General features: G+C 39.3%; 1 protein-coding gene across 2 annotated transcripts in view; it reads right to left on the bottom strand.

Annotated features, from left to right (window-relative positions):
• LOC139743879 (uncharacterized) overlaps positions 1–27836 on the bottom strand; it is a 159187-nt gene extending 131351 nt beyond the window's left edge. For both annotated transcript variants that reach the window (XM_071654341.1, XM_071654343.1), the window contains exons 1-2: positions 27397–27836; positions 25887–25968 (exon numbers count right to left, since the gene is read on the bottom strand). In XM_071654341.1, the coding sequence (XP_071510442.1) occupies positions 25887–25968; positions 27397–27684 (370 nt within the window). In that variant the 5' untranslated portion in view covers positions 27685–27836. The remainder of the gene's footprint in view (positions 1–25886; positions 25969–27396) is intronic.

The following is a 27836-nucleotide window of genomic DNA, read 5'->3' on the forward strand; positions in this document are numbered from 1 at the left end:
GGCATCATAATTCAACGCAGAGTGATGTTGGAGGTCATCGTTTGACTATCCTACGGAGACACTAGACTGTACCAGTATGAGGGTAGGTAGCTTGTAACAGAAGGCTCTGTCAAAGCTTATGATACTTGGATTTGACAGTTCAATGTCTAAAGTGTATCATACAACCTTGGCATCAACTTCCAACATCAGTCTCACATCAACTGGACTTAACTTCATTCAGATTCTTCAGAATGGTTGGTTGGACTTCCTGTTTTCAAAAGCATGAATGAAATTTTCTGTAAATATTTGCTGTTCCATTGATGTATTACTTAATCATTCTCTTCCCTTCTATGAGTGACAACTCACTACGACTCATTCACACACATCAACAAGACAAACGAATCCCAAAAACAAAACCAAGGAGAAAAAAAAGAGTTTTGCAGGGAAACAACAATAAAAGCTTTGAAATTGATTTGTGATTATTAAAATGTCACGTGATACCCCCCACGGCTGGTCACACTGCCCTCATTGGGTGCGGAAATGTCAGTCTGCATGTCGACTCCAGACCAGCGGGGATACCGGCCATCTCCTGCTGATAGTCTTCCCGCAGTCACTCCATCAATTATGACATCCAATTCAGAACCATCATCATCAATTCAGCCATATCCGACACTAATCAAACACGTCACCATGACGAGAACGCTCATTCGGACCCGTGGCAATTTAATAAAATTCCTCTTTCTTTTTTTTCTTTTTGTTTTCTGTCGTAAAATCCAGCTAGGTTACATGGGATATCATCCTACCTCACTTTTGCTATCATCTTCGGATTCTCTGGTATGACACAAACCTTGAACCATTCAAAATCAAGATCAACTCAAAAGAAGACTCCAGATGTATACCATAACTTTGCTCAGATTATGTGCTCCCTACGGGAAGCAAACACTGAAAATGGCGTTACACCACCATAAATCACACAAGCATTATCACACTGACTCTATGAGACTTGCTTGATTAAGCATTCATCTTTTGAAAGAACTCTGATCATCATTGCACCTTGACAAAAATTGTGTGCACATTTATACAGAGAAGACCACTTTTGACATAAACACGTATCTATTTCGGAAGTCTCAAAAGAGACTATGATGCATATGGATGATGATAGGAGAGCCTGCATGCATGATTGAGCAAGGTGTTCACACTTGTGCCAGTGGCAGGAGTAACTCCTGTGTGCTTCAAGTCTCTTTTTCTGGATTGATATTAGTTTTATGGATTTTGTGCTTTCCTCGTGAAAAACTTTCTACCTACGGTCAACTTGAATACTTAAGAATGATATGACAAGTTTTTATCAAGTTTCAAGCTACATTCATCTTATTCAATAAGATGAGTTTCTTGTCAATTGATGACCACCACAACCCATCTATACATGCAACATGTGGTTCGGATTGGTTGGATTGAATCAATCTATATTTGCAGTCCACCATCACTGAAATAGAATAGTCCATCAGCGAAGATGTACACTGAAGTGTACAATATCATCCAGCTCCTATCAAGATTCCTCTGCTGCATGAGTGCTGCCCATACAGCTACACACAATTCATTACGGGGATTTCCGAATATATCAGAGTTAGGTCAGCTTCCCATTGCATGGACCCTTTTTGCTACCATGTCTTTTTAGGTGCAAATATCCCTTCCTGTAATTTCCTGGTGGCCCCTTTGAGTGCACACAAACAAAGTCATGCAGTTCTGCTGTCAAATAAATGACTGGAAAAAAAACACAACATTAATGTGAAGGAAGTAAAGTTCTATCGAAATTCTTGGCATTTACAGACCCCCCCCCCCCTTCCTATTTTTATGCTAAAATCCCTGAAATCTCCAAGGATTCTGGGGAGGACCAGACAAGCAGGTGTCTAGCGATCAATGAAAGCTTACAATAGGATCGGTAGAGGGGCGCTGGATCTGCAGAGGTCAAACATCTTTTGGTAGAGGAGCCCTTTAGGAAACTGGTCTTCAGGGAGAATGTCTTATCCACCAGGAGATATTTGTTGTGAAACATTATTCAGGAGATTAAAATGGGCAGACAAAACATCAGCTCTGGGGATACAAATTATAGCCTGGCCAATATCACAGAGATTTCACTGCCACATAGTTTTACCCTTTCCTACCTCCTCCCCCCCCCCCCCTCCCCCAAATATGAGGATCACCAGACATGTCAATCAACAAAAATGTGAAAAGTGACATACAAATACAATGGCTTTCTTGAAAATTGTCTACACCAGCAATATCAAGTAATATCCTATTTAAATCAGAGAACTTTGATCAAGGCATGTTTGTGGACAAACATTAATCAGCAAACAAATTACCAAGAAAAGTGATCAGGTAACCTATAGTTTAAAGCAACTGGACATACTGCAGGGCCGGCAGAGCATTTTCAAAAGTGGGGGCACTTCTGGTCCTAAGCCCATCTCTCCCCTTCCACTTCCGGGTTTCTTCAGCTGACAAGCAACAAAAAAAACAACAAAAAACAAAAAACAAAAAACAAAAAAAAAAAAGGTCTTCGGGCGCAAAAATATAACCTTATCACGCTCACACTTCGAGATCTCTATCTATTTCTTTTTAGTGCCACTTACGTACTTCCGGGTTGAAAAAAGTGGGGGGGGGGGGCTCCAAAGTGATGACACCTTATGTATTCCTTTGTATGGTGCACAAAAAGTGGGGGGGGGGGTGGTGGGGGCGAGGGACCCCCCCCCCCTTGTTCCGCCGGCCATGTACTGTGTAATACAGTAAGTATACAAGAATTCCCTAACTAATATAAGTTGATCCACTTATATTTAAAACCAGCGCGTAATCAAAATCCACAATTACGGACCCACTACTTACATCCTACAAAAACACTTTGTATCCATTATATAATTTAACCTTTTGAAGACCAGTCCCCGAGCAGGTGTCAATGGAAAATGCATGTAATGGCAAAATCAACTCTTGTTGTCCTCAAAAGGTCAAGGACACCCTTGACTAAAGGAATAAACTTGTATTTATAAGCATCCCTACATTTAGACTGTAGGTTCTCTGTCATAGGGAAAGTCCCCTGCAGAAGGACTTTCATCCTCCACAACAAAAGTGTGGACACTCAAGGAGACTTCAACGGAACTGATCTCTTGGTGTCCATGAGAATCTTGTCAAGTTCAGGCCCGTTTTTCCCCTTTTTTTTTGGGGGGGGGGAGTAACTATGGGCCTCATAATTTGATATCATTCAGCTGTATTTATCAAATGTATGCAAGCACAAATTTCAACTGTTAATACTTGTGAAATACATTTTTTTTTGTTAACTATACTGTGAATAAGATCTAGCCAGTTCTTTTGGAAGCAACTTTCTCGGCATCAAAACTTTGCTCATTGCTTGAACAAGATTCATGTGAGTACTGAAGAGTGAATGAGGCTGATTATGTATCACATGGTGTTTATGAAATACCGCTGGATTTATCACACCCACACAAAAAGGCTGCATGGCTATTCCAAATAGGTTCCTTCAATTGTTGGCCAGCAGGTTAACAAAAGGCAATATGCAACTGACAGCAATACACACTAAATGCACCTTGGTGGATTTGCCTATCGACTAAAATCAAAACATATCAGGGATATGTAAGTCACTCAGGCTTATCCTCTGAGCTATTGCTAACATTCTTGAGGCTTGTAGGAAATACCCTAACCTTGAGACTGTTGCACACAAAAAGTCTAAATACCTGCACCTATTTACCTCAATTTTGTTTTGATCCCAATTGTATCTACCTGGATAGTTCTCATTGTATGGAAGCCTCACTGTCTCCTTCAGTCTACTGGTAAATAAGGGGCTGGACGACATGGGCGAGAAATGGGCACTTCCTGGAGGGAGTTTCGTTGGTTAAGGATGTACTTCCTCGATTCTCCCGAGCACTTCCTCTCAGCTTGCTCACTAATCGTACGGATGGTTCTAGGTTCCAAACACCCCCGCCATGCTGACAATGGGAAGATGTGCCCATCAGCGTTATGCAATCCTGCTTATCGGCAGAAGGTTTCCTCCTATATCACCCAACTCAGGTGACTGACAATACAGCCGTTAGGGGTTGAGTTGCATTTCTTTGACAGTCTAGCCTGTGGTTACTGCACTAGCTGGCACGCTATTTATGGAATATGATAACTTGTTGGCACATATAGGAAGTTCGGCAGCCATATTTCAAAACAGCCATATCCTTAACGACTAAAGATTTAAAAAAGATAACAGACTAAGGAGGAGTTATTTGACGACAGTCATGAGGCATGAATGAAAGAAACCAATAATTAGTATAATGTCTCTTCTCATTGTTCTTCTCAGTTCTGCATTCATGAGGAGAATGATAACTGAGCATGGTGTACTGCCTGTATCAGAGGAAGAAGGATGAGTCCCAAGTATACTCGAGCAAGCATCTATGGTAAATGCGTGTGGTAGCAAAATCAAACCATCCTCAACAGGTTAATGTCAACTCAGGTGAATGTCATGTTCTTGAAAAAAAAAATCATGCATGAGAAGCATAACCAGATGGACTTTGGCAAATAAATCGCCTCTCAAAGTAAGACACAAAAATTCAGTTAAACCTATAATCTTTCCAAGCCTGAGAAGACCAATTCAAAAGAAGGTATCTAATGGGACATGGATGAACTGTATAAACCAATTTGCCAATACTCTTCTTTCCCCATGTTGATTTCACACTTTCAGCTCACAAGGAAAAGAGCGAGAGGGGAAAAAAAAAGAAGGTTGGAGGCAAGTTTTCGGCAATTCAGATTCGCAGAGGGTAGTTTTAAGACGTTGTATTTACCCTTCCCCGGTTCATTATCCCTGCCAAGAAAGGAGTCGAGTGGGCCTGCTACTGTCCCCCTTGGATTGGGTGGTAAAATGGGCATTGTGTCGGGGTGTAAAGAGACCATTGTACCACTGTGGAAGCAGGGGAATATCGCCTACTTCCAAGTGTTGCCACTGGCTGAATAGGGGGTCTATAGGAGCTAAAAAGAAAGAAAGAAAAAAAAAAAGAATGACTGAGAATCGGCTATATGCAGGGGATTTAGACCTCTTGTTCAACATCATGACAGCTTTATTGGTTGATGAGTATAGCCAACTGTGAACAGCAGTTAACTTTAAGAAAGATATCAGTGGGATTCACAGATTAATGGTCAAATCTCTGGACTGGATGGACTCCTTGTGGTCAATGCCTCTATGCTGCTCAAGAAAAAAAAAACAAGAATAAGTAAAATGAACACACAGAGTTTATATCTGAAAGCAGTACAATGGGACTGTCAAGTCACCACTCAGAATACGTGAACACACACTCATTAACTGGCTTCTTTTCATTTCCTGAAGGACTTCCAAAACTTTCAAACTGTGAAGGAAATGGCAGTTTCAGCCAGCAACCACAATACCAACCACAAAGGCAAATGCATCATAAAACTAGAAATGTCACTATGGCGACTGATGCCTCCGCCATAATACATGATTCTCCCAATAGTTGTATAATACAATGTCTTCACAATGTGTGATGACAGTTTCACATGTTTAACTGGCAAAATATTGATATGACAGGTTTGTCAGAAATGTAAAATACCTTCGGGCATTGCATAGATATGGGGAAAATAGCAACATTTTTAGTATTTGACCTTGACCTTTTGACCTTTGACTGCTTGCCAAAGTCACTAAAATCTCCTCAACTAATTGCCCAATCATACATCATCCTTGGACCAAGTTTGGTGAAAGCTGCTTCATCCAGTTTTGAGTTATCACGTAAACAGATAAATTTTAGGATTTGACCTTGATCTTTGACCTTTGACCTCTGTCCGATTTCACCCAAAATCTAATCAAGTAATTGCCCTATCATACTTTATACTCGGACCAAGTTTGGCAAAATTCCAGTCAATATTTCTCAAGTTATCGCGTAAAAAAATGCGGACGGACGTACGGACGGACGGACAACCCGAAAACATAATGCCTCCGGTACCACTTCGCGGCGGAAGCATAAAGAAAAATTACCTAAGTACATGGAATTGTCTCCTGCTGATTGTAAGACTATTGTTCATGACTGGTGGTGATCAGTCCAACATGAAGATACAACTGCAGTATAAATAAATAAGTAAATATATATGTATATATATATATATATATATATATCAATCATTGATACGAATAACAACATGAATAACATATATAGCTTCTCTTAAATTCTAATAACATTTCTAACACTTTTACCATTTAATGTAATATTGCCACAAGATGACAACCATTTGTATCACAAGACACAGGAATGATGATATCTGTTCTTTTTTTGATTTCTTCGATACTGTTTTAATAATCTTTACTTCTCATTATGATTTGAGATTTATTACTTGCCAAAGGCTAGATTGGTGGTATAATTCATCTGGAGATAACATTTTAGGGAAAATTTGGGAGGGGGAGCAAAATGAGATCTGTTTTTGGAAATGCCAATTGTCTCACCATATCTCTCGATAATTGATGATTTGCTCAGCACATTCTTTGTCTTCTTTTAGCTCTACACACCTCAAAAACACAGATGTTCCAAAAGTCACTTGAAACAGATAGGCATGCCCCACGCATTTCCTGTGCCATACAGGATCATATCTCGGGATTTCCATAAATGCCCAAACAGTTACCAACCCATCTAATGTTGGATGAAATGCCATATGTTCTGGTTTCGTTTCCACCGCGGGCTTCGCTATTTTGTTTGCATCAGCGGAGTGACATTCTGCACGTGTTTGGAGAGCTCAGATGACAAGCGCGGAGTTCAAAATCAGCACGCAAGCTCTGTGAAACTCTAATACACCCATCACCCACCCACATGATATGCCTGTAACTCCCACTTAGGCAGAACATTAGATCTTTATATGGTAATGTGATGATCAAACATAACTCCTATTTTGAAATACAGATATTATTTATGAAATTGACCCATATTGTAACATGGATAATACAACTAGGTTTACTCATGCATAAACTATCATCACATTGTCATTTCTTTTTATTCCATACCTTCTGAATGCTTCATTCTTTTTTGTTGTGACAAAAAAAGGTAATCAAATTATTCTTTCTTCAGAGCACAAAAGGATAATCGCATACAATACCCTATCATTAACTTACAAGGTTAAAATAATGATAAATGGTAGAAATGGGATTTAAACTTCATTTTGTTGTTGTTGAAGAAAGAATACTGGAAACACATATCTTTGAGAAATCATAGCTTTCTTTTAAGAGAAATCAAGATAAATAAAAGAGTGATCTTAGAATATCAATCTACTCTGGTGATACTAAAGTCTATACATTTACCATTCAATATGGTATGATTGATGTGTAGAAATTCAATCCATTTTTCATCAACATCCTTTGAAATCTACACACGTCTTCATACTGTAGTCTCAAATATTACCACCAGCTACAGTAAATGATTACAAACTCCTTCTCACTATTAACTATTTATAAATTTTGATGTTGTGCGAAATATGAACTATGTAGCTACCACATTTTAAAGAAACAAAAAAGCAAATAACAAATCACAATACATAACTTGCTCCTTTAGCACAAGCAAAACAACAACAGCAACATCAAAGATACTGCATCAGAACAGAATGTGAATGATCTCAAGACATTTCCACCGATTTCTTGAGGAAGTGCTAGGCCTTGAAAAGAGATCAGCAGTCGTCTATTTCCAAAAAGTGTCTCCGCTTTCTGCTGGACATTGCCTCAGAGAATTTTGTTGATGATTCCCAATGACTTTACAGGCTGGCCCTCATACTGATGAGACATTGTCCAAGTTCATCCCGAACCGTCATGTGTACGATGCATGGTATTGACCTACTCAATGATGTAATGTTATCATCATCATCATCATCATCATCATCATCCCTGCTTTGCTGATGTGACTCTCTTGCACACACACAAAAAAAGGAAAAAATCAGCCAGTACTTCCTCACTATTTTAAGATAAATAACATACATTGTACATTCCAAATAACCTCAGCATGATACATTCAACACATAGGCCTATAATTCTCCAACACATATTTAATGCTTTGATCACAAACCAATTAGACAATTAAAGTTTGGTTTCACAGTGGGTAGAAAAAGAGGTTTCACTTCAGGAAAAACATTTACAAAAGATAAAAAAAATATATAATATGCCTTTTGAGTCAGCACGATTCTCTTGCATACATTTTAACATCTATCAGAGTCCATTTGAAGATGGCAGTATGGCATTAGGCCAAAAAAAAAAAAATTGTTGCATTGGCGTAACATGAGATTTTCAAATAGGGTCGGTCGGGCGGATTTTTTTTTTGTTTTGTTTTTTTGTTTTTGCTACCTGCATTTTACGTGTAAAACTCGTGCTCAGCTCAGTAAACAGTTACAACTGCTGCACCGAATGTGCTGTGTTCATCTATTCTACAAATCATTTATGAGGCCGATATTACTGGAATTATACCCCTTCACAGAATTTAAAGATGTTGAAATCCCTATCCTGAATGTTTTCACTTCATATTTTACTATTTTGACTTAGATAAGATAGATGCAAATTGACCCATATGTACGATCTTTTCATCGCACACGGCGATCTCTATTACAGTCCCACATATACAGATTCGTGTAAGTTCTCCACACAAGAAACCTATGGCAAAACTGTGCACAATACATCGCAGTCTGAATGCTACGTATACACTGAATAAATCTTGTTAGAGTATGTGTCCGTGTTGGAAACAGATGACGTACTGATCAAGGAAGGCTTATGCGAGGCGCTAGATCTCTCCCTCGTACATCCGATATCCCCAGAGCCGTTTCCACTTCCGGGTTTGTGCGATCGCGATCGCAATCAACAAGATATTTGATATCGATAGCAAAAAAAAATAATAAAAAAACATGGGGTCGGCGGAATTTTTAGGGTCGGGCGGGTTACGCCAATGCAACAATTTTTTTTTTTTTGCCTTAGTTTCAACTTTTGGTTGTGTCTTCCTTGCTCTAACATCTTTTATTTCATTTCTATTGGAACATTTGAAGAAATCTTTTAGATGCCATTAGATTGCAATGCTTAAATAACTCCATTAATGTTCAATGTTTGACTATGGTTTCAAGCTGCGTTATGAGTCATCATTTGTGCCGAAAGCACAGCTACAAACAAGGCATACACATGGATAAAGGTATTTTGCATTTTATGAACACATGAGATAAATATTGAGAGAAAGAAAATAATCAGATTGTCGCAGGTCAATGTGTCACATGGTAACCTTATTCTGGAAATTTAGTCACAAATTTTCTGTCTGCAGTCCAATGCAGGAACTACCACCTGACATCCTGTATCCCTTGTGTTTAGAAAGATACTCAAATAAAGCCAATCAAGGATCAAGTTTTGCATAAAATACACCCTTTAAATAACCTGATTTTGATGGTCTACTTTGCACATCCTCTCATGTTCACACTGACCTAATGGCGCTTTGCACCAACACGAGGAAGTTGTTATGGTTAATACAATGCTTGCTAAGGTGGCAGAAAGTACACCTGCATACTACAAGCACGAAGTGAATGCTACTATACAAATAATACACAGGTGAGAGTGCGTTAGTGGAGATGCAACGCACTCGAGGATATTTACAATTGTGAAACATGCACGAGGCGAAGCCGAGTGCATGTTGCACTACATTGTAAATACCCGAGAGTGAGCTGCATCTCCACTAACGTCACGAACTTAAACCTGTGTATTATTTGATTTATAAAATGGGTCGAAAACTAACAGCATTTTTCATGTACCTTTGTGGGTCAATACCAGTCAGCTATATGTAGCACTCACTCAAAAGTCAAGATGTCCGAAGATGTTCCTCCCAAACATTTACGCACGTCGCACTCGGAAATCCCGCACACATAAGTACGTATAAGAGTATACGTACGCCACACATGTTATGCACAAGAAAGGCGAGGCCGGCTGGCAGCCCGAACTAGAAGTTGTTTACAGGATTGACAGCGCGTATAGTAGCACGCGACGCACTTGTAACAACTGATTGAGTGTGCACTATGAGTGTAAACATTGTGACGTCAGTGACTGAGCAGTTACGCTTTCTCTGCAATGACCCATAGGATAACACGCCGTGCTGTTATGACTTTTCGTTGCACACTTTTTGCACGGCCATGCATGTAAGAAAATCATGAGCGCACACGTGACTCATTTCAGCACTTCCAATTGGCTACATTCTTGAACCCACTTTATAAATCAAGTTTGTTTGTTTTCACTTCCGAATGAGAATTTGGTCAAAGAATCTGATATCAAAGCTACCACTTGATGTTTTAAGAAAAATTGTCTATAAGACAGAACATGGTCTACATTGAACTGGCTGATACAAGTTTTAGTTAAATTTTCTGAAAGTCAAATGATATTCCTCATTAGTGCACATAAAATCAATATTCATTTCCCTTGATACCTTTTTACCGGTTGAAAGAATAAAATCATCATCTCTAGAATTGAATATCAAAGATTCAGGGTTGTGTTTTATTTCAGTGTGCAAAAATTGATGTATACTATTGAACAAAATTAGTAATATTTGGACTATACATGAATTTAATCCTAATTGTAAATCCTTTGAAAAAACATAAATGAGAACAACTGATAATCAGGAAAACACAGGGGAGATTTTGTTTCCCATAGCAAACATGGACACCATGTTCTTATCTGATGAACCATAGGCATTTAATTCAAGTAATACATAAAATCTACTCCAAAGGACAGGCACCTCAGCAATTCAAAGACAGCTACAGTAGTGAATATTACAAGGCAAACAAATTTTGCTGAAGTTTTGTGTCTTTTGTATACTATCCGGAGGAAGTTACCACTCAAAGTGCTAATTGATTGCTCAAAGAAGGTCACCATTCGTCATGGCAACAGCACAACAGTTAAAAACATCACATCACATTGCAAAGAGAGGGCTACTGAGTATACAATTCTAAGTTCAAATCCTGATCCAGACAATGAAAGAGACAAAACCGTTATGTTCTTGGTCTAAACGATGACCTTCGACCTTGAATGGAATGCTGCGATGTGCCAACCCCACGATTCATCACGCTATGATTCGATGTAGTTGTTTCCGTTCAAGAACCCCCATGATGCCTTCCAAAATAAGAGTGACTACCTGTGTAATACCATCATATTGTCACAACAGTTGGCAAAGTACACAAAACATTGTGGAAACATGTGTCCTGGACTACCAAGCAAGGGAGCCGTGGATACACTGGGGAAATGACATTAACATTGTGATTACCTGGGTGCAGTAGGGGAAATCACATCTCACTCTAACATGAAAAATAATATTGAAAGAAATTTCCTCACATTAACCATGTCAATACCACTGGGTCAACACTCAAGAGGTATCAATAGCATTTCAAAGTTAATTGCCCAAAGAGGGTTAATTTTCACTCCGCCCTTCCAGTCCCAAGATCCTGGTAAGTCAAGGTTAATCAATCCCTCTAAGCCAAACTCAGTGAGCTACATTTCACCATTCTAGCTGATACAGGTGGATAAATGACTGTGGGTGCATTCATCTACATATTTTCTGAGATGTGTATAATCACCATTCTAAACATGTTTAACGCATTTTCCAGTGGCAGAGAAATGCAACCATGTTTTCATTCTTGGTTAGAAATGCTGATTTGAAATGCCAATAAAAGGGTAATTTCAAATGTGTTTGAGTCACAAATGCCTTCCTGCAAAATAGATATATGTAAATGCAAAGCTGTTTTTAAACATGTTTAGATCGTGCAGCTTATCATAGTTGGTCAAATGGCACACAAAGCAGCTGTACAGTTTCAACTTCCATATCCCAATCATAGGATTCTTAGATAAATGCAGCATCCTGAGGAATGTGTTTCAAACTATGTTTGTCTAGGTCTTTTGAGACATGGTTCTATCATTCGATTTATATAAAAGCAAGCCTACATATCTTGTACAGCATAGCTGTTTTACAGGCAGCCTGGTGTATGTTCCCTTCTTGTTGTGGTAGACTTGAAATTATTAAGTCTCCTTCTCCAACATTCTTCATATGATGAGCATAATGGCACTGACACTTATATGAAGAATGATAAAAATCGAGTGTGTGGAAGACCTTAAAAAAATGACCTGCAAACCTCATAAATGAACCATTTTTCAAAAGACAGTAGATATCCACTTAAACAACATACTTTCTATTTCTTCTTGTCCCATTCTCCGCATTCTGGCAAGTGGCACCAAAAAAAAAAAAAAAAAAAAAATCTTGCTCCCTTGCCAGCTGCCTTCAGATTAATGTTTTTCCTCTTGAAAATTTGCCAAATGCCCTCCTTTGGTTATAAAAATCATGGATCAAAAAAGTGAGCTGCATGGAAGAAGATTGCCACCATTTATTTCTCCTTGGAGTGCAAGCCATCTGGTAACTGATTCCTCAGACCTCTCAATCTTATTCATCATGACTTCCATCTCGTAAAATAGGATGTGAGTTGACCTGAACCTAAATGAGGATATGTTCTCTTTCTTTCTTTAAGAATTGCACCTGTGCCATTTTTAATCAAAAGATACATTCATTTTCCCCAAGTCTGACACATCTCTCGGTTCTCCAGAGCCTGAAAAAGTCTGGGGGTTGGGCTGGGCTCATCACTTCACAACCGAAGGTCATATCGGGTGAGTTTTGACGTGACGTCTGATGTAATTGTGATACAACCTTTAATCAGTGGACGGTAGCATCTCTGCGTGAGAGGTCTTCTGGAGGACTTCATCTCGCGTTGCCTAGCAACCAAAGTTTGAGGAGCAACAAGTGGCCATGAACCCCATATCCCCTGGACCCCCTGCTGCCACGCTAGCCTCAGAATGGAAAAACACAGCCATATGCTTGGAGAAATGTCTGCAAGAACATTCCTCTCATTTGTGAGATTTTCTGTCGCAGGGTGAGTGCAAAGAGCACTACTCAATGGACCTTCCTCTAACATCTAACTGGAGAAGAGGCATTGTGGAATCTCTACCAAACAAGCATTAAAGTGTTTATACTGTAGCATCGTACCATCTGTGGAACTTGCTCTCTTCTGGTCCTTAACTGACAAAATATGGCAAACTCAAGCATGCATCTGAAGTGATATTCTTAACCTGGACACAGTTTTACCTCACATGTTGTCAAAGGTCAAGTTCTTATTTAGGCCCTATGACATGCGTTAACCCGTTGAGGAGTCCCAAGTATAGGCTCGGGCAAGCGTCTATGGGAAATGCGTGTTGTAGCAAAACAAACCGTCCTCGACGGGTTAAAGGCACTCAGTCGTGGCGAGTGGTTTGTGCGGCACGGAGACGAATGCAACACGCTGCCTCCCCTATTCTGTATCAAATGTAGTGACCCCGAATGAGAATAGCGCTGGCTCAATGGGTCAGCGAACAAAACACGTAGGCTACAAGAGCGCTCTCTGTGCTAATCTCCTAACCCAAAATGGCTGTCCGAGCGAGCCACGTGAGCTTCCGAATGGACGCACACACTCAGTGCGCATGCGCATGAAGAGAGGCCAAAAGAGCCACGCGTCTTCTGGCCTCTCTCCTCCAATCACCACAGCTCGCGGTGACAATATCTGTGTATGATGCGTTCACACACATGCACACACACACACACACACGTCTTCTGGCCTCTCTCCTCCAATCACCGCAGCTCGCGGTGACAATATTTGTGTATGATGCGTACACACACGCACACACACACACGTGTCTCAGTGGCAGCATTGTCCCACACGTTTATGGATACACATAGCACCGAGTCTGGCATTGCGCAATTGCATGCACAAACTTCGGTCGTTCGGAGTTTACGTACCATCAGGGATGGCGATCGGCTGCCTTTAAGGAAAGGGCAGACCAAGTGAAAGCTTTTATAGTGAAATCACACAAACAATAAATTATTTGTTGAAAATGAGCATCTTTGCTGAAATGAAAATAAATAAATGAAATGAAAGGAAATGAAATATATGAGTTACAGCTATCAGACATAACAAATCAAATGTTTGAATGTGCATCCTATCAGTGTATCCTTCAACAGCCACTGATGGTTACACGACTACAACTCTTCCAAGTGGTGCATGCCCCCCCCCCCCCCAAAAAAAAAAAACCTGAGTTTTCTTGACTGGACATGTAGTCACTGGATTCCACTGTTTTGGGATTGCACACAATTGTCTTCTCTGACATCTTCAGTAGAATTGCAGGGAGAAATTACTTTTTTCTTCTGTTGTACAAAAGAGATGCTGCACTAATCATGAAGTAATGGCAGTGACAAGCCTCATTTCCGATGGTCTTCTTGCATTTTGAGGTTTCTCCCCCTTCTTCATTCCCCCCCCCCCCCCCCAATCCATCCCCAATGTCAAAATTCCACACACTAACCTTCCCACACCAAATTTAAATACAGAAACAAAAACTTCTGGTTTAGAAAAAATTTGTATTCGATAAGGAAAAACTACACATTTTAACAGCTTGTAACATCTTTATCATTACTGCGACCAGCACTGCCCCGACCTGGACCCTGACGTACTTTCACCCTGTAACTCCAGCTCATAAAACTTTTCCAAGCGCAAACAAGGCAATTTGCTGTGACAGAACAGCCAGGCACAAATATTGATAGTCTATGCAAACAGGGTTAATCACTCCAGTAAATAAATCCTCTTTGTCAGGAGGGGTTGTTTCATCAAAGTGATAAGCGCGGTCTGTCTCAACTCTAATCCATCCATTCTAGTCTGTCAGCAGACTGACAAAAATAATGAGTGGGTGGTGCTATGTATGTTTGTAATCACTAGATGACGACCAAAGTAAAAGCCTGCTACATGATTGAAGCTCAATACATCTCAGTATCACCATCCATCACAAGCTGACTGTAAAAAAAAAAAAGAAACATTCGTGGCATAAAACTTTTGCAAATTGGAGCCAACAGCCTTTATCACATCATGAAATTGTGCCACTGGCATTCAATGCATAGTGTATTTTAAAAAAAAAAGATACTTTAGTGTGCATTTAACTTTCAGAATCTTGGCTCCTTGCAGAATTTGTGTAAGTTTCATGCACATGAAAATTTTGAGTTTTACAAGTATTGCTTTCTTCGCCTGCATATAGTTTACATTATAGACCAGTGGGTGAAGAAGTGCAGTGGAAGTATGAATTAAGAATGGAAAATAAATAAAGTCAACATCATCAGCTCTCGGCTAACATCATCTCGACAGCAAAGATAATGAAGTGTGGATCTTGCCACTGAGCAGCATGATGGAATTCTTTGATGTTCTATGGGAGACCTTTGAAGAATGAACCACTGTTGAACTTCCATTGAATTACCTCTTTAAATATGATACACCCTAATAACTGTTTATCCACAGCTATGATATCCTTGAATAAACGGCATATTGTTTGTAAACAACTCGGATCATAACCATGATACAACACCCACTGCAAATAGTTCAGACTTGTCCTTTTGACCTCACCTCATGCGTGCACCTGAAATGTTGTCAGGTTGGAGTTCCCTGCCTGCAGGGTAATGCTCACAGGTGATACTTTCCCCCCAAGCATCGTAACATAACCCAACTATGCCCCCTCCCCCCCCCCCCCCCATCCCAAGTTTACATTTACCTTTGCCTCTTGTGAGTACAACAGCACATTGCATGCACCAACAGATTACATAAATGTTACACAGAGGTAATTGCACATGGTGAATTGCAGTTCACAGTCAGAAGAACTGTTTTCTAGTGGTTGCTTGGAGGAAACTCCATCTTCCTTTTTTTTTTTTTTTTTTTTGGGGGGGGGGGGGGGGGGGGGGGCAAGAAGAGAAACATGCAGCATCTTAAATCTGCCTCATTCCTTCCCTTCCCCCCACCCCCATGTGATTATGATGGAGTAGATAAAGCACATCAAGATCCTCGAATGATATCTCTCTTTCCAGGCTCATCGTTTCCTATTCCTTGATTCCTTCTCATACATCATGATCATGAGGAAACACTAATCCTTGATGCCACATGAAATGTGATCCCCTGGGCCTGATCTCCACGCTCCATGCTACATGAACCATGGTTGGCAATAGAAAAACCTTTTCCACCTCCCTGCATGAACCCAGCACACTCACTAAGTGCATTCATATTGATAAATGTACTTTTGCCACTAAGTTCTGCTGCATTTTACAAACATGTCGAAAATTGGATTAGGGACATTTTGAGGATTTCTCTCGAGTGGCAAACCCACGAAATTATGGGAAAGTCATCATCATTTTCATATCAAATATGGTAAAATTCTGTTGAATGCAGGAGACTGAGACTGTCTTTGTGTACTTACTAATATGCCACACTTCAAAAGTTGTGTAGGAAACAGTTGCGCCTACTTGCATGTATCTCAGTATTGTAGACAAGCACAGATTACAAAAGGTTGATCATCTCTTGTCGCTCGTTTCCCAAAACATGTACAGTATGTGAACTGCAGAAAGGGTAGTAGTTGCTGAATTACAGATCAAAAACATGATATTGATAATAATTAGTTCACCATCTACATTACTGGTGAAGTGGTGGTTTGATAACATCACTCCAGCTAATATGCACCATGTCCTTATAACTGACTTCACTATTCAATCAAAACATGCAATATTTAGATTCTTATCTAACTTTCTTTGTTTTGGTCCAATTATTGTACTGAAACCTCCACCATATTGTGTGACTTTACTGTGCTAGTTTCTGTTCCTCTAACACTCTATTTTCATTTTTGTAACTCTCATGTTTCATGAATGTTCCATGCAGTTAAAAAAAAAAAAACACAGTGCATGGCTTCATCACCAGAAAAAGGAAACCTGAATTTCACATGACACATGAGAAGAACATTTCACATCCATCTTTATACTGCCGTCTTTTTCTTTAAATTGTTCGAACTTGTCGTGTACTTTGTTGGTAGATTTTGAAATGAAAATGAAATTGCTCCTCGGGGAAAATATGGGAGATTGATGATACAGAAACTTGTGAAGTAAGTATCTGTCCACGTAGGAAAACATACAACACAGTCACAGATATCATTCACTGCTTAACATCAACACCGGCATACAAAAACGAAGTATGGCGCAAGTACTTTTTGTCCATCGAGCCGGTAGACTTCATGTCGTCGTGAGCGATCAAGACGGCGAACTGCTGGTCTGCTTTGCGGTTTTTCACAGAATTCAACACCCTTGAGATTTTCTCACGGGATATCCTCGAGGGATTGGGTGAATGAATGAAGCTTCACCAGAAGTCTGGAAAATTCCCTTGAAAGTTTTCTCCCACATACAGAACCCCACAGAGAACATGCGCACAGCTTTGAGGCAATTAACTGTCACATAACATCATTTTCATCCCAGTTGACAACCAAGGAAGAAGAGAGGAAAAAATGGGCAATCTAGGGTTGGTATTTTTGTCCACTTTCTTTCATAATTTCAAGTGTGCAAAGCTCAGAGCATGCCACAGCTGCGTGCACACTGTTTCAGACATCGGCAAAACTTCTATTGCAAGCGGCCTGTCTGAACATTAATTCCTTCTCACTATTTTCAATCTAAATGTTTTGACAGCGATTTGACTTTTATTGAAGGCAGCCATTGGGGGTCACAATATTGTAAAACCTTTCCTCATTTCCTACCAAGTACAATAACACAATTGTTCACACTCAATGGAAACGGCACAAAACTTAGGCATAATAGGCGAAGTGAATACAAAATTCAAAAACTTTCTATTGACAAGTAAAGATTGCCAAAAGAATTTGTATACTTCTTGAATTCACTTGAAATGAAGCCAAAGAAAAAAAAAATGGTATAAATGCACAGCAAGAACACAAGGTACGTGCATGCCCTATGCCTGTTACGTGTAATATGTCCCTGAGAAATAAAGATACCATGGTACTACTTTTTCAGTGTATTTTCAAAATTTCAGAGGTATTTCATATCAGCAATACATCATTGATTGCAGGTATGACAGAGCATGGTTCAACATAATGCATATGCCCAGTTAAATTCCGATTAAATGAGAGATGAGAAAGAGAAAGATTAATCGATCTGTCACTCTGTGATAGAGTCCCACGGATTCCTTTTCATCTCATGGTAAAAAAAAAGATACAAATGAACACATTATAATCACACAAACATCACTCATGGAATGTTTGTCATGCAATATACACATTTCAATGACAAGCTGAATACAAACTGACAAAGGAAAATAACTCTGATCGGGGTTATCTTCATTACATTCCTGTGCTAATAAGACTCCCAATGAAACTCTTGCATGTCCATTTCTGTAAGCAAAAACCTACTAATGCAGAGCTATACAAATAATGCAACAGAATACTGTAAGTATATTCACTGCCTGAAACATGATTCCATGCTTAACATAACAATCACTTTTACTAAAAGTAAAGGCAATGTAAATACAAAAATCTCGAGTTTACTTTCCCCAGTTTCCTCAGGCATTTCTGTTTTGAGAGGCAAAGTAAGTTGACCCTTCTGAGAACGTCAGCCATTTCATCAAAAATTTTTGGTAGGAAGTACAATCAGGGGTGGAGGTGTCTGGGGAAAAATTTTGCTGCATAATTTGATGGGTCTCTGAGGGGCCTTTAGAAATGAGAGTGTAGAAAGCAGGTGTAAGTTTATCCCCCTCTCCCTCACAAGCTGTCCCCTTTCTAGTGCAGTGTACTTGGCAGTGCTTACTAGTCTTCACCCCATACTTTTGTAGGTAACCCATTATTGCAAAAGCTTTCATTTATGTATGCCCCATCGTAGTTTTCTTTTTTGACTTTGCAAGATGATAATCACCAATGACGCTGTGAATTGACCAAATATTTTCATATCGAGGTATTGTAGTTTTGTACATTCATGTGATTGTTTCACCTAAAGGCTAAACTGTGTTTTGCAGTTTTGGTGCTTACATGTTGTGTATTTATCATTTTTAACATACGCTGTTTTTAATATTGAGATATATGAAAGTAACTTGAGATTGGAATTGGAAAGGTAGTCATAGTGGTAGTGGTCAGCTGTATCTAAAATGAGTCGGAGAATTTCACGCACATAGAACTGGCACTGTGAGGTAAAGATGATTGCCTCTAAACTTCATATTTTTGATGCAATTTTCTGGGGAATCAGTGTCTCTTCAAAGATTCCTGTACAGTTTTGCATTACAGGGCTGCTAGTTTACGGAATCTGTCAAACAAACAAAAAATTACCTGCATGCTATGAAAACAACAACAAATCACCTCTGACAAGAAAATGTGACAAAATCATCTTGAATTCCAACATTCAAGGGGGAGGGCATATTCTTTAGAATATGTTATGCTGGTTCCTTTTAACATATTTTGACAATACCAAAAAGATCTAGGGCCTAAATCTCACATTACCACTGTGACTAATCTGATAAAAATTAATCAAACTACAAAAAATCCTATTTTGTAAATAAATCACTTTACGTAACTGAAAATGACAGCCTGGTTCTAACCATATCTACCTATATTCAAGGGAGCAGTGATTGATGCAAATGAAGATGAGTTTGTGATTATCTTAAATCTTGTGCATTGTAGTTGCGCCATTTGAAATACACAAACACACAAACAAATACTGCGGATGGAATCACAGCACCTCATGCTATATATATTGTGAGGTATTGATATCCCCATTTATTCCATCATACTTACAATATATTTCTTTCTCCCTTGTGCATGAACTTAGCCTTCCTACAAGCAACTGTACAAGTGTAATATACTGTAAGTTTCTTTCTTGTTTAAGTTTTTTTTTCCTAATGTATACACATGTAATGCAATACAATGAACTCATCTAAAAAACACCTGTTTATCAATCTGTGATACAAGAAGTTCCACTGGAAGTATATAACTGATAGTGGTATGAAGGGCACACAGGTCTGCAGTGATAGTGGTACTCACAAAGAGAATTATCACTGATAACAAAACGCAGGTCAAGTGCACAAATACAAATGTATCCTCTACATTGAGTTCTGCTCATTGAATACCTGTGGAGTCATTCCAAAGGGTCAATCTTATCAACCGTGTGTCATTCTCTCTGTCTTCCTAAAGAATCCTATGTCATCAAGTAGCTTTTAGTGCTATGTTTCCATTTTTCCGACGGCTCAACTAGAAAATAATTCATTCTTTATTTCTTTTTATGGGGGGAGGGGTCTTTTCATAGTTGTAAATGAGGGAATGTAATTTAAGCAAGCATACAAGCAAACATTGTATTTTTCCTGTACTGCACACATGAGTCTGTTTTTTTTTTTAATTGAAGAGAATTTCCCAAAATTTAATTCAAATTGACTATCATCATACATAAGCAAAGTAAACAACAGAACAACAAGAGTTCCACTCAAATTGGACAGGACACCATGGACTTAAATAGGCCTACAAAAATGGAATCACCGAATTGTGCATGTTTTCACAAAACAGTGATTTTGGTAACAACCTGTTTAAAAAGCAAATGGGATAGGCCAAATGATGTCATCATCTCCCATTTCATTTGATTTCAATTCATTTATTAAGTTTTCCACAAATTTCATTTGTAAGGTACATCTACATATCAAACAACAGTTGAAATGTGAAAATCCTGTATATAGGGCTACAGAGATTGAACTCTGCACAAAACTTGCATAATACACTTAAACTAGTCTGGAGTATGCCATATCTATATTTGAAAATTAATATAAAGATGACATGGGGGAGGGGTGGGGGAATCTATAGTAAAGCAAACTCTTATGGTAGGAGGTCCCAGAACAGAAGTCTCCCCCCCCCCCTCCACACACACACACACACACACACACACACACACACACATTGGTGTGCACATAAAAATATTGCTGTAAAAGTTTTTCTTTGCAGAGAGATGGAAATATCACTGTGGGTAAGTCAGTATCAAGAATTCATGCCACAGCAAAGCATATTTCAGAATGATGGATTGCTCCACCACTGGGGCACGGTATTTCATCCTGTCACAGTTGTCCCATTCCATGCAATGCAGACATATGCCACTTCCTGAGACTCTGAGAGTCAGTCTGCGTTCAATGCATTCATGGTGTGTTCACACCACATTTGTGAAGGCACAGAGCTGCCTTGAAAAGAGACTATCTACCCAGCCAATCACAGACAGCATTAACAGGGGAGCAGAAATATTCAAAGCCTTTAGTCTTTCCCTCTAAAACTATGGTGTACATTTATAGTAAATTTGACAGGATCTAAGTCCAGGTAAGTAAAGAAAAAAATCCCCCCGAGTCTGGAAGCAAGACTTATTCCTGAGCAGAGGAATATCATATTGAGGTGTGGCAACTTAAGTTGTGAACCCTGGGAATATTGGATTTTATTAAGAAAGGAGTCGATGGTTGAGGGGTTTAAGCTGGGAAAGAGAGGTGTGAGCGGTTCACAAGGGTGCGGCACAATGCTCCCAAACAGTGCCACGCCCTCTTTAACTCGCAGGTAATCAAAGGATTACTTAATGTCATTAAAACTTTCCTTGCATCGAAACCTGGGCTCTTCTCAGAAGGAGACAGCATCACATCAGTCGTGATAAGTTCTATGTGTTCATTTAATATGGTTTGCAGACCAATGCTGAGAATTAGCAGAGAACATCTGTTTCAAAACTTTGTGACTTGATTAGAGACGGCTGACTGTGCAAATAGCATCAATCTATTCACAAAGAGTATTGTAATGTATTCGATATTCACAAATTTATATTTGTGTTCCCCTAAATTATAGATGAAAAAACAAGCAAAATAAAAAATATGTTTAAAAAAATGTCAAATGGTGGCAACTAGTCTGGAAGTCACTAAAAATGTTACATCATTCATCTCTGAAATTGATCGGAAAGGAAAATAAAAAGGGAATTGAATGAACAAATCAATTAAATTGAATTATGACCATCAAAATGACCTAAAAACTTGTGAATCTCTGTACATAGTGATTTCAATTAATGAATGAAATGAATTATGAATGACAAACATAACAATACTAGTAATTTTAACTACCCGTACACTTATAACCTCATACTTGAATAATCTTTTGAAGCACTTTGAGATCTCCAGTTTCAAGACATTGCTCCTTCACCACAGTCCTGTTTATCTATGATGTCATTACCCACCAGAGTAAGCATATAACCATGTCCATTCACATTGTAGCCAGTCAGAGCTAAACCCTGTTCAAATCTGTTACAATGAGCCTTCATCAGCTGTGTCAACTGTGTTTGAGACATCAGGAGGGGGTGGTGTTTGTCCTCCGGACAATGGAGAATGTTTAGGCACCCCAGGCTTGCTGTCACACATATACCCTTCCTACGCAAACAGATAGCAAACTGTCTATAGTTACGTTCAGACGGGAGCCCTTAACCTCGAAGTTAGGAAACTTCGAGGTTAGAGCTTGTAGTTAGGGACCGTGAAGACGCACTCGTAGTTAGCAAACCTCGAGGTTTGCTCGATGTTTCGAGCCACGAGAAATCTTATGGTTAGCGCTCTAACCACGAGCCGCGGGGGGTCCCCACTCGTAGTTAAGCACCGTGTGGACACAAAAGACAACGAACTCGAAGTTAAGAGTGACCTCGCCGTAAACTCCAGCCCCCACAATTTCCCTCTGCTTCCGGGTCAACCTCCCAAACGTACACCACAAATACACTACACGTGAAAAACCTATGACGCACGACACAACATCATCTTTTCTTCCCATGCGCTTGATCTCTGAAACTGAACACATCGAACTCGCTACTGTATTCTATATTCTTCTCCAACGCTAAAAAAAAAAAAAAAATGTTTTCGACGAATATCTTCATAAAGGCATAAAGTCATCAGTGCAGTGCTATCTCTGCATACCATGACAGAGAAAAAGAGTACCTGTAAGCGAGTCCGACAGGTTTGGACTAAAGAATAAATAGACGCCTTGTTGGCAGTGTGGGCTGAAACTTCCGGTTTTGTGGTTTTAACATCGAGTGGGACCCACTCGTAGTTACGGAGGGCAGAAGCTTAACCTCGAGGTTTCGTAACCTCGAGGTTAAGATTCGTCGTGTGGACACACTTCGTAGTTAGGGGGCAAGAGCTAAACCTCGAGGTTTCCTAACCTCGAGGTTAGGGCCTGCCGTCTGAACGTAACTTATGCCACAGAGGCTCCCTGGTGGACAAAGCACAAATGTAATCTGTTCCCACATCCCCCACCCATCACCTCCTGACTTGTTACAAAGTGGGCAGTTTTGGCGTGGGAGATAGATACATGGATACATTACAATCTATGCCTTTGCCATAATGCCAATGTCAAAGTTTGTAAGTTTATTTTCTTCACTCTGTTCTTTCACCATCTTTTTTTTTTTTTTTTTTTTGGGGGGGGGGGGATATGTACATTATACTTTCCAGAATCATAACAACACCTATTGTTGAAAAATATAGAAATAATCTGTATCCATACTTTAGGAAAAGTATGATACCTCAAGAGAACATTAAAAAAAGAATATATTTTCTTTTTTCAACAGCATCTCATTTGTATACATATTCAACGAATACAGCACCATAACATGGTTAGAGAGACTTTGTTTTGTTTAGGAACCTACTTGATTTGGGCCAATTCTTTTTTTCTCTCTCTCTCTCACTCTCTCACTCTCTTCTCTCTCTGGATCTACAATGTAAATGCTAACCTCAGCATTGACCTTCCCTGACCTTTGACACTGGATCAAAGGCACACTTTTAAAAAACCTTTTGTGTATCCAAAACATATTAATTACCACACATCAAGGTTAATGTTGACCAGCTTTACTGCCATCTATCATCATGTAGAGTGTACAACAATATGGCCTCAACGTTGAAAGATGAGGCCCATTTAAGATTTCACAGGATTTCATCTATTTTCATACACATGTTATGTAATGTGTACATAATCCGCATGCCACATAATCTTATTATATGGACAGTTTTCAAAGAAAATGAAATCATGAATCATACCAATTCACAGTTTTCTCCTAGGATATTCAAACAAATTGAGGTTTACTGAAGCAGTAGACTAGAACATAAGCACTTCTTGTGGAAAACATAATAGGCTTAGAGGATGTTAACTCTCGTGTCATTAGAGGCTTTTCTCAGAAGTTACATCAAATCATACCCCCAGGGATGGTGACCTTTCAAACTTTCCAGACCAAAACAGACTGGTAGAGCATCACAGTCTGATCTGCCCTCGGTTACAGTATACTGCACTTCACACGGGGGTAGATCAGAAAACCCACAGTCAGATTAGCTGCTTTGTACGTAATCTAATTCTAATTAGCTTGTTAGAAGACCCGGGCCAGCCAGACAGGGGCAAAGCCACCGACAGTTCTGCTGCGGAGGCCGGCCGGGAACGCCTGGGCTGATTAGGGGCTAATAACGTGCCCGCCATATTTGCAATTCCAACCTTCGCAACGAAAAAGAAACGGTCTTTGAGACCCCTGGAACACCATTCACTATTGGCCTTCTCTGGTACGTGGACTGTTTTTCGACAACTTTTGCTTGCTTCTTCTTCTCTTTTCAATTAACCTCAACTTCCACGTAGGCCTAAAGTAATTTCTGTGCTGATTATATTTCAGGCCATGTTCAGCTTTGAACTTCATTTACGGGGTGTGATGAACTTGTATGACATTACCAGCAACAGTACTGGTAGTTCAGAAGCAAGGCATGATGAAATTTTGCAGCACTCTGTGTTTTATCACAATCTGCTGGTATTGGTAATAGGCCATTTCCTTTGAACAATGCCACTGTGATTACGATTTCTGGCACTGAATTTTTTTGATGACTTGTTTAATATGGTATAAATGCAATTAACTGCACAGTCATGTTGCTACACATTCACAATGGGATTGGTAAACTGCAACAATGACATTATCTGTTCTTCTCTTTTCACTGATTGTTGCGCTTTAACACAATGAAGACTTTTAACCGAATTTTAAAAGGCAAGACAAAATTACATTGTCAATTAATACCTGTACCTGATGTGTCTTTTGCCTTCTGTAACTGACATTTAGTATGCATGTTTGACTTGAAAGTTAATCTTTTTTACAGCAAACAATGGCTTGTCAACCTCCAGGCAATATTTGAGCAAATCAACTGTTTGGGGGTTGTTGTTAGGTGTTTTTTTTTTTTTTTAGCTCTAGGACTCTATACCTGGATCAGGTCCCTCACATTCATCACAAAGATATTTTTTAAAAAGACATTGCAAGCACAGACTCAGGAAAAAAATACTTGACAAACAACAGATTGCATCAAGGTGGTACAATGACAATCAATGACATGACTGAAACTGTCCTTTCATTGTAAATAAATGTACTTAGTGATACCGCAGACTAGACAGCACACGAACCTTCAAAGGTGCTATGAATGAAGTCAGTAGGCCTATCCAAGCAACATATCATATGCACCATGCACACTCTCTCTCTCTCTCACACACACACACACACACATACAGACATACTGCATATCATATGTGTGTATATATAAACATACATTTACTTGCAAATAATGTGCACATTAATAAATATTCATCTGTTCATGAGGTCCCTCTGATAACATCTCAATTGCTTTACAGAAATACTGATTTTTTTTTTCTATTTCAAATAGAATAGTCAATAAATGTTAAAATCACTATTTTTCATGCTTTTTGAGGGAGCTAAATCTGCTTGCTTAATTTTTTTTTCTGGGGGGGGGGGGGGGGGGGGGGGAGAAAATAATGGTACCATGATATCTGAGCAAAGGAGAATGAGGTGGAGCTATGCTGTTGAACTCTGTGTGACCATACAAGAATATTTGTGCTAGAAATATGGATAAGAGTTTTTGTTCAGTGAAAATCACAAGCAATCCCCCAAACATAATCATGAGCTGAGAGGTTTTAGGGAGAAAAAAAAACTCACCTGGTGGGCAATTACACAGCGATTGTGTCTCTCGTTTCTTGATGCCTTCATGGATTCGCTGTGAGCTGTCTACCGGAAAGTTCTAGAGACAAACAAACAAGACAGCTATCTCACAGGAATTTTTCCATGATCAATAACTCCTGCTCGGCGAGAATCATGCTCATGGGCTCTCATGGAACTCAAGATCAAGAATTCAGTGCCTCCTTCCTGAGTGATCAGGAAAACATTGCATTGTTATTCAATAGGACTACACATATACAATCAGTTAAAGGGATGGTATAGTATTGGTGGAGATGAGGATTGGGCTTTTAACTTTTTGCAAGATACCAAGAAACCACTTATGAAATAATACAGAGCACATCATTCTAAGAGGAATTCTAAGTTTATTAGACGAAAATCAGTTTTAGAATGGACGAGACATCCAAAAACAACGTAAAATAAAGTGATCCTTAAAAAAAGTGGTGGGTCCCACCTTTTATTAGGATTGCTCTGTTTTGGATATCTCAACCATTTCAAAACCAAGTCTCATCAAATACTTGTTGAATCCTTGGAATTACATGCTCTTTCATATTTCATATGAGGTTTCTCATTATCTCACCAAAAATGTTACAAACCTGAAGTTAGGTCTCAACCAAAACTATATGATCCCTTTAACATGTGTACATGCTTGATAAATTTTTCATCCAATGCAAACTGAATTATAAATATTTAGAGCATATTTTTCATGGTTAGAAGTGTTTTACATCATGCTATTTAGACACCTTTTCATCCTTGAAACCATGGACGGCCAATCCCACACACAAGGCTTTCTACTATTCTAGACTATTGCTTTTATGACCTGTAATTCAGGTCTGTAGGAATAATATACAACCACGAAGAATTGTTGAAGGAGGAAGCTAACAAGATGAACAACAAACTTCATGAGAAATAAAATTGTCAATTTAGCTTGAGCTTTGTGATAGACTACATTGTATAATGTTACTTTGAAGACATTGACCATCGCTGTGAATTCTATGACACTAGCGGTACAGATAATCGTTTGTCTCATGAAGAAAATCATAAGTATAATAAAAGAACTGCAGCATCCTCACAGTGATGGAGTGACAGCGGAGTTTAATATACAGCAGTTAATTTACAGCAGAATTTCCCCATCTGTGGCAGCTGGGGGAAAGGAAATCATGTGCTCCCTGACCTGGTACCGTGGTAGAGCCAACATTAAATCTATTTTTTTCTAAGTGATAAATAAATTTTGATGAGAAAAACAAGCCAAATAGTATCATTTGGTGAGTGGGCTTAAAACTGAATCATGCTCTGAACGGACTGACCTAGAAAATGCAGCTATTGAGGCCACATAAAGATGAATGGACCAAACGACCTACAAAAAGGAAAGTAACGGGTCACATTTCCAAGAGTTATCTCCAATTTGTTTCTTGTTCCAAAGGAAAAAAAAAATGGATAAAGGTCACCATTCTTCCTCGAACAGAATGGTAATTATCACACTGATACTTACGTTGGTGTCGGAGACCTTTTTATGAGCAGCCATCTCCAACGCAATAAAATCTCGCCTGAGTTCGGACACTTTGCGATTTGTGTGGACCAAATTTATGGCCATAGCCAGGCACAAGACGGTGAGCGCGATCCCCCACAGGAACGAAAACACGGTTCCACACGAAAAGCAGGGGCTCCGTCTCTCGCTGGCAACATTTTTCAGCGCAGTTTCGCATGTATTTCCATTATCCAGACTCTTATTAACGTCCTTCGGTCCACCGGCAGCCATGACCCTGTCCATATGTTCCATTGTGTCTTCCCTGGATATAGATTATGACATCTGTTTGAGTTTACTCAGAAGGAAAGGGCATGTAGTGGCGCAAAACATCCAAATTGCCAGTCTACTTCAGCACGCAGTACTTCATTCAAGCTTGTGCGATTGAGTTACTCGTTTCGAGTAGA

Source organism: Diadema antillarum, unplaced genomic scaffold (assembly GCF_040938485.1).
Source record: "Diadema antillarum isolate AM-2024a unplaced genomic scaffold, OU_Dant_1.0 seq00001118_RagTag, whole genome shotgun sequence".
NCBI classification, from domain to species: domain Eukaryota; kingdom Metazoa; phylum Echinodermata; class Echinoidea; order Diadematoida; family Diadematidae; genus Diadema; species Diadema antillarum.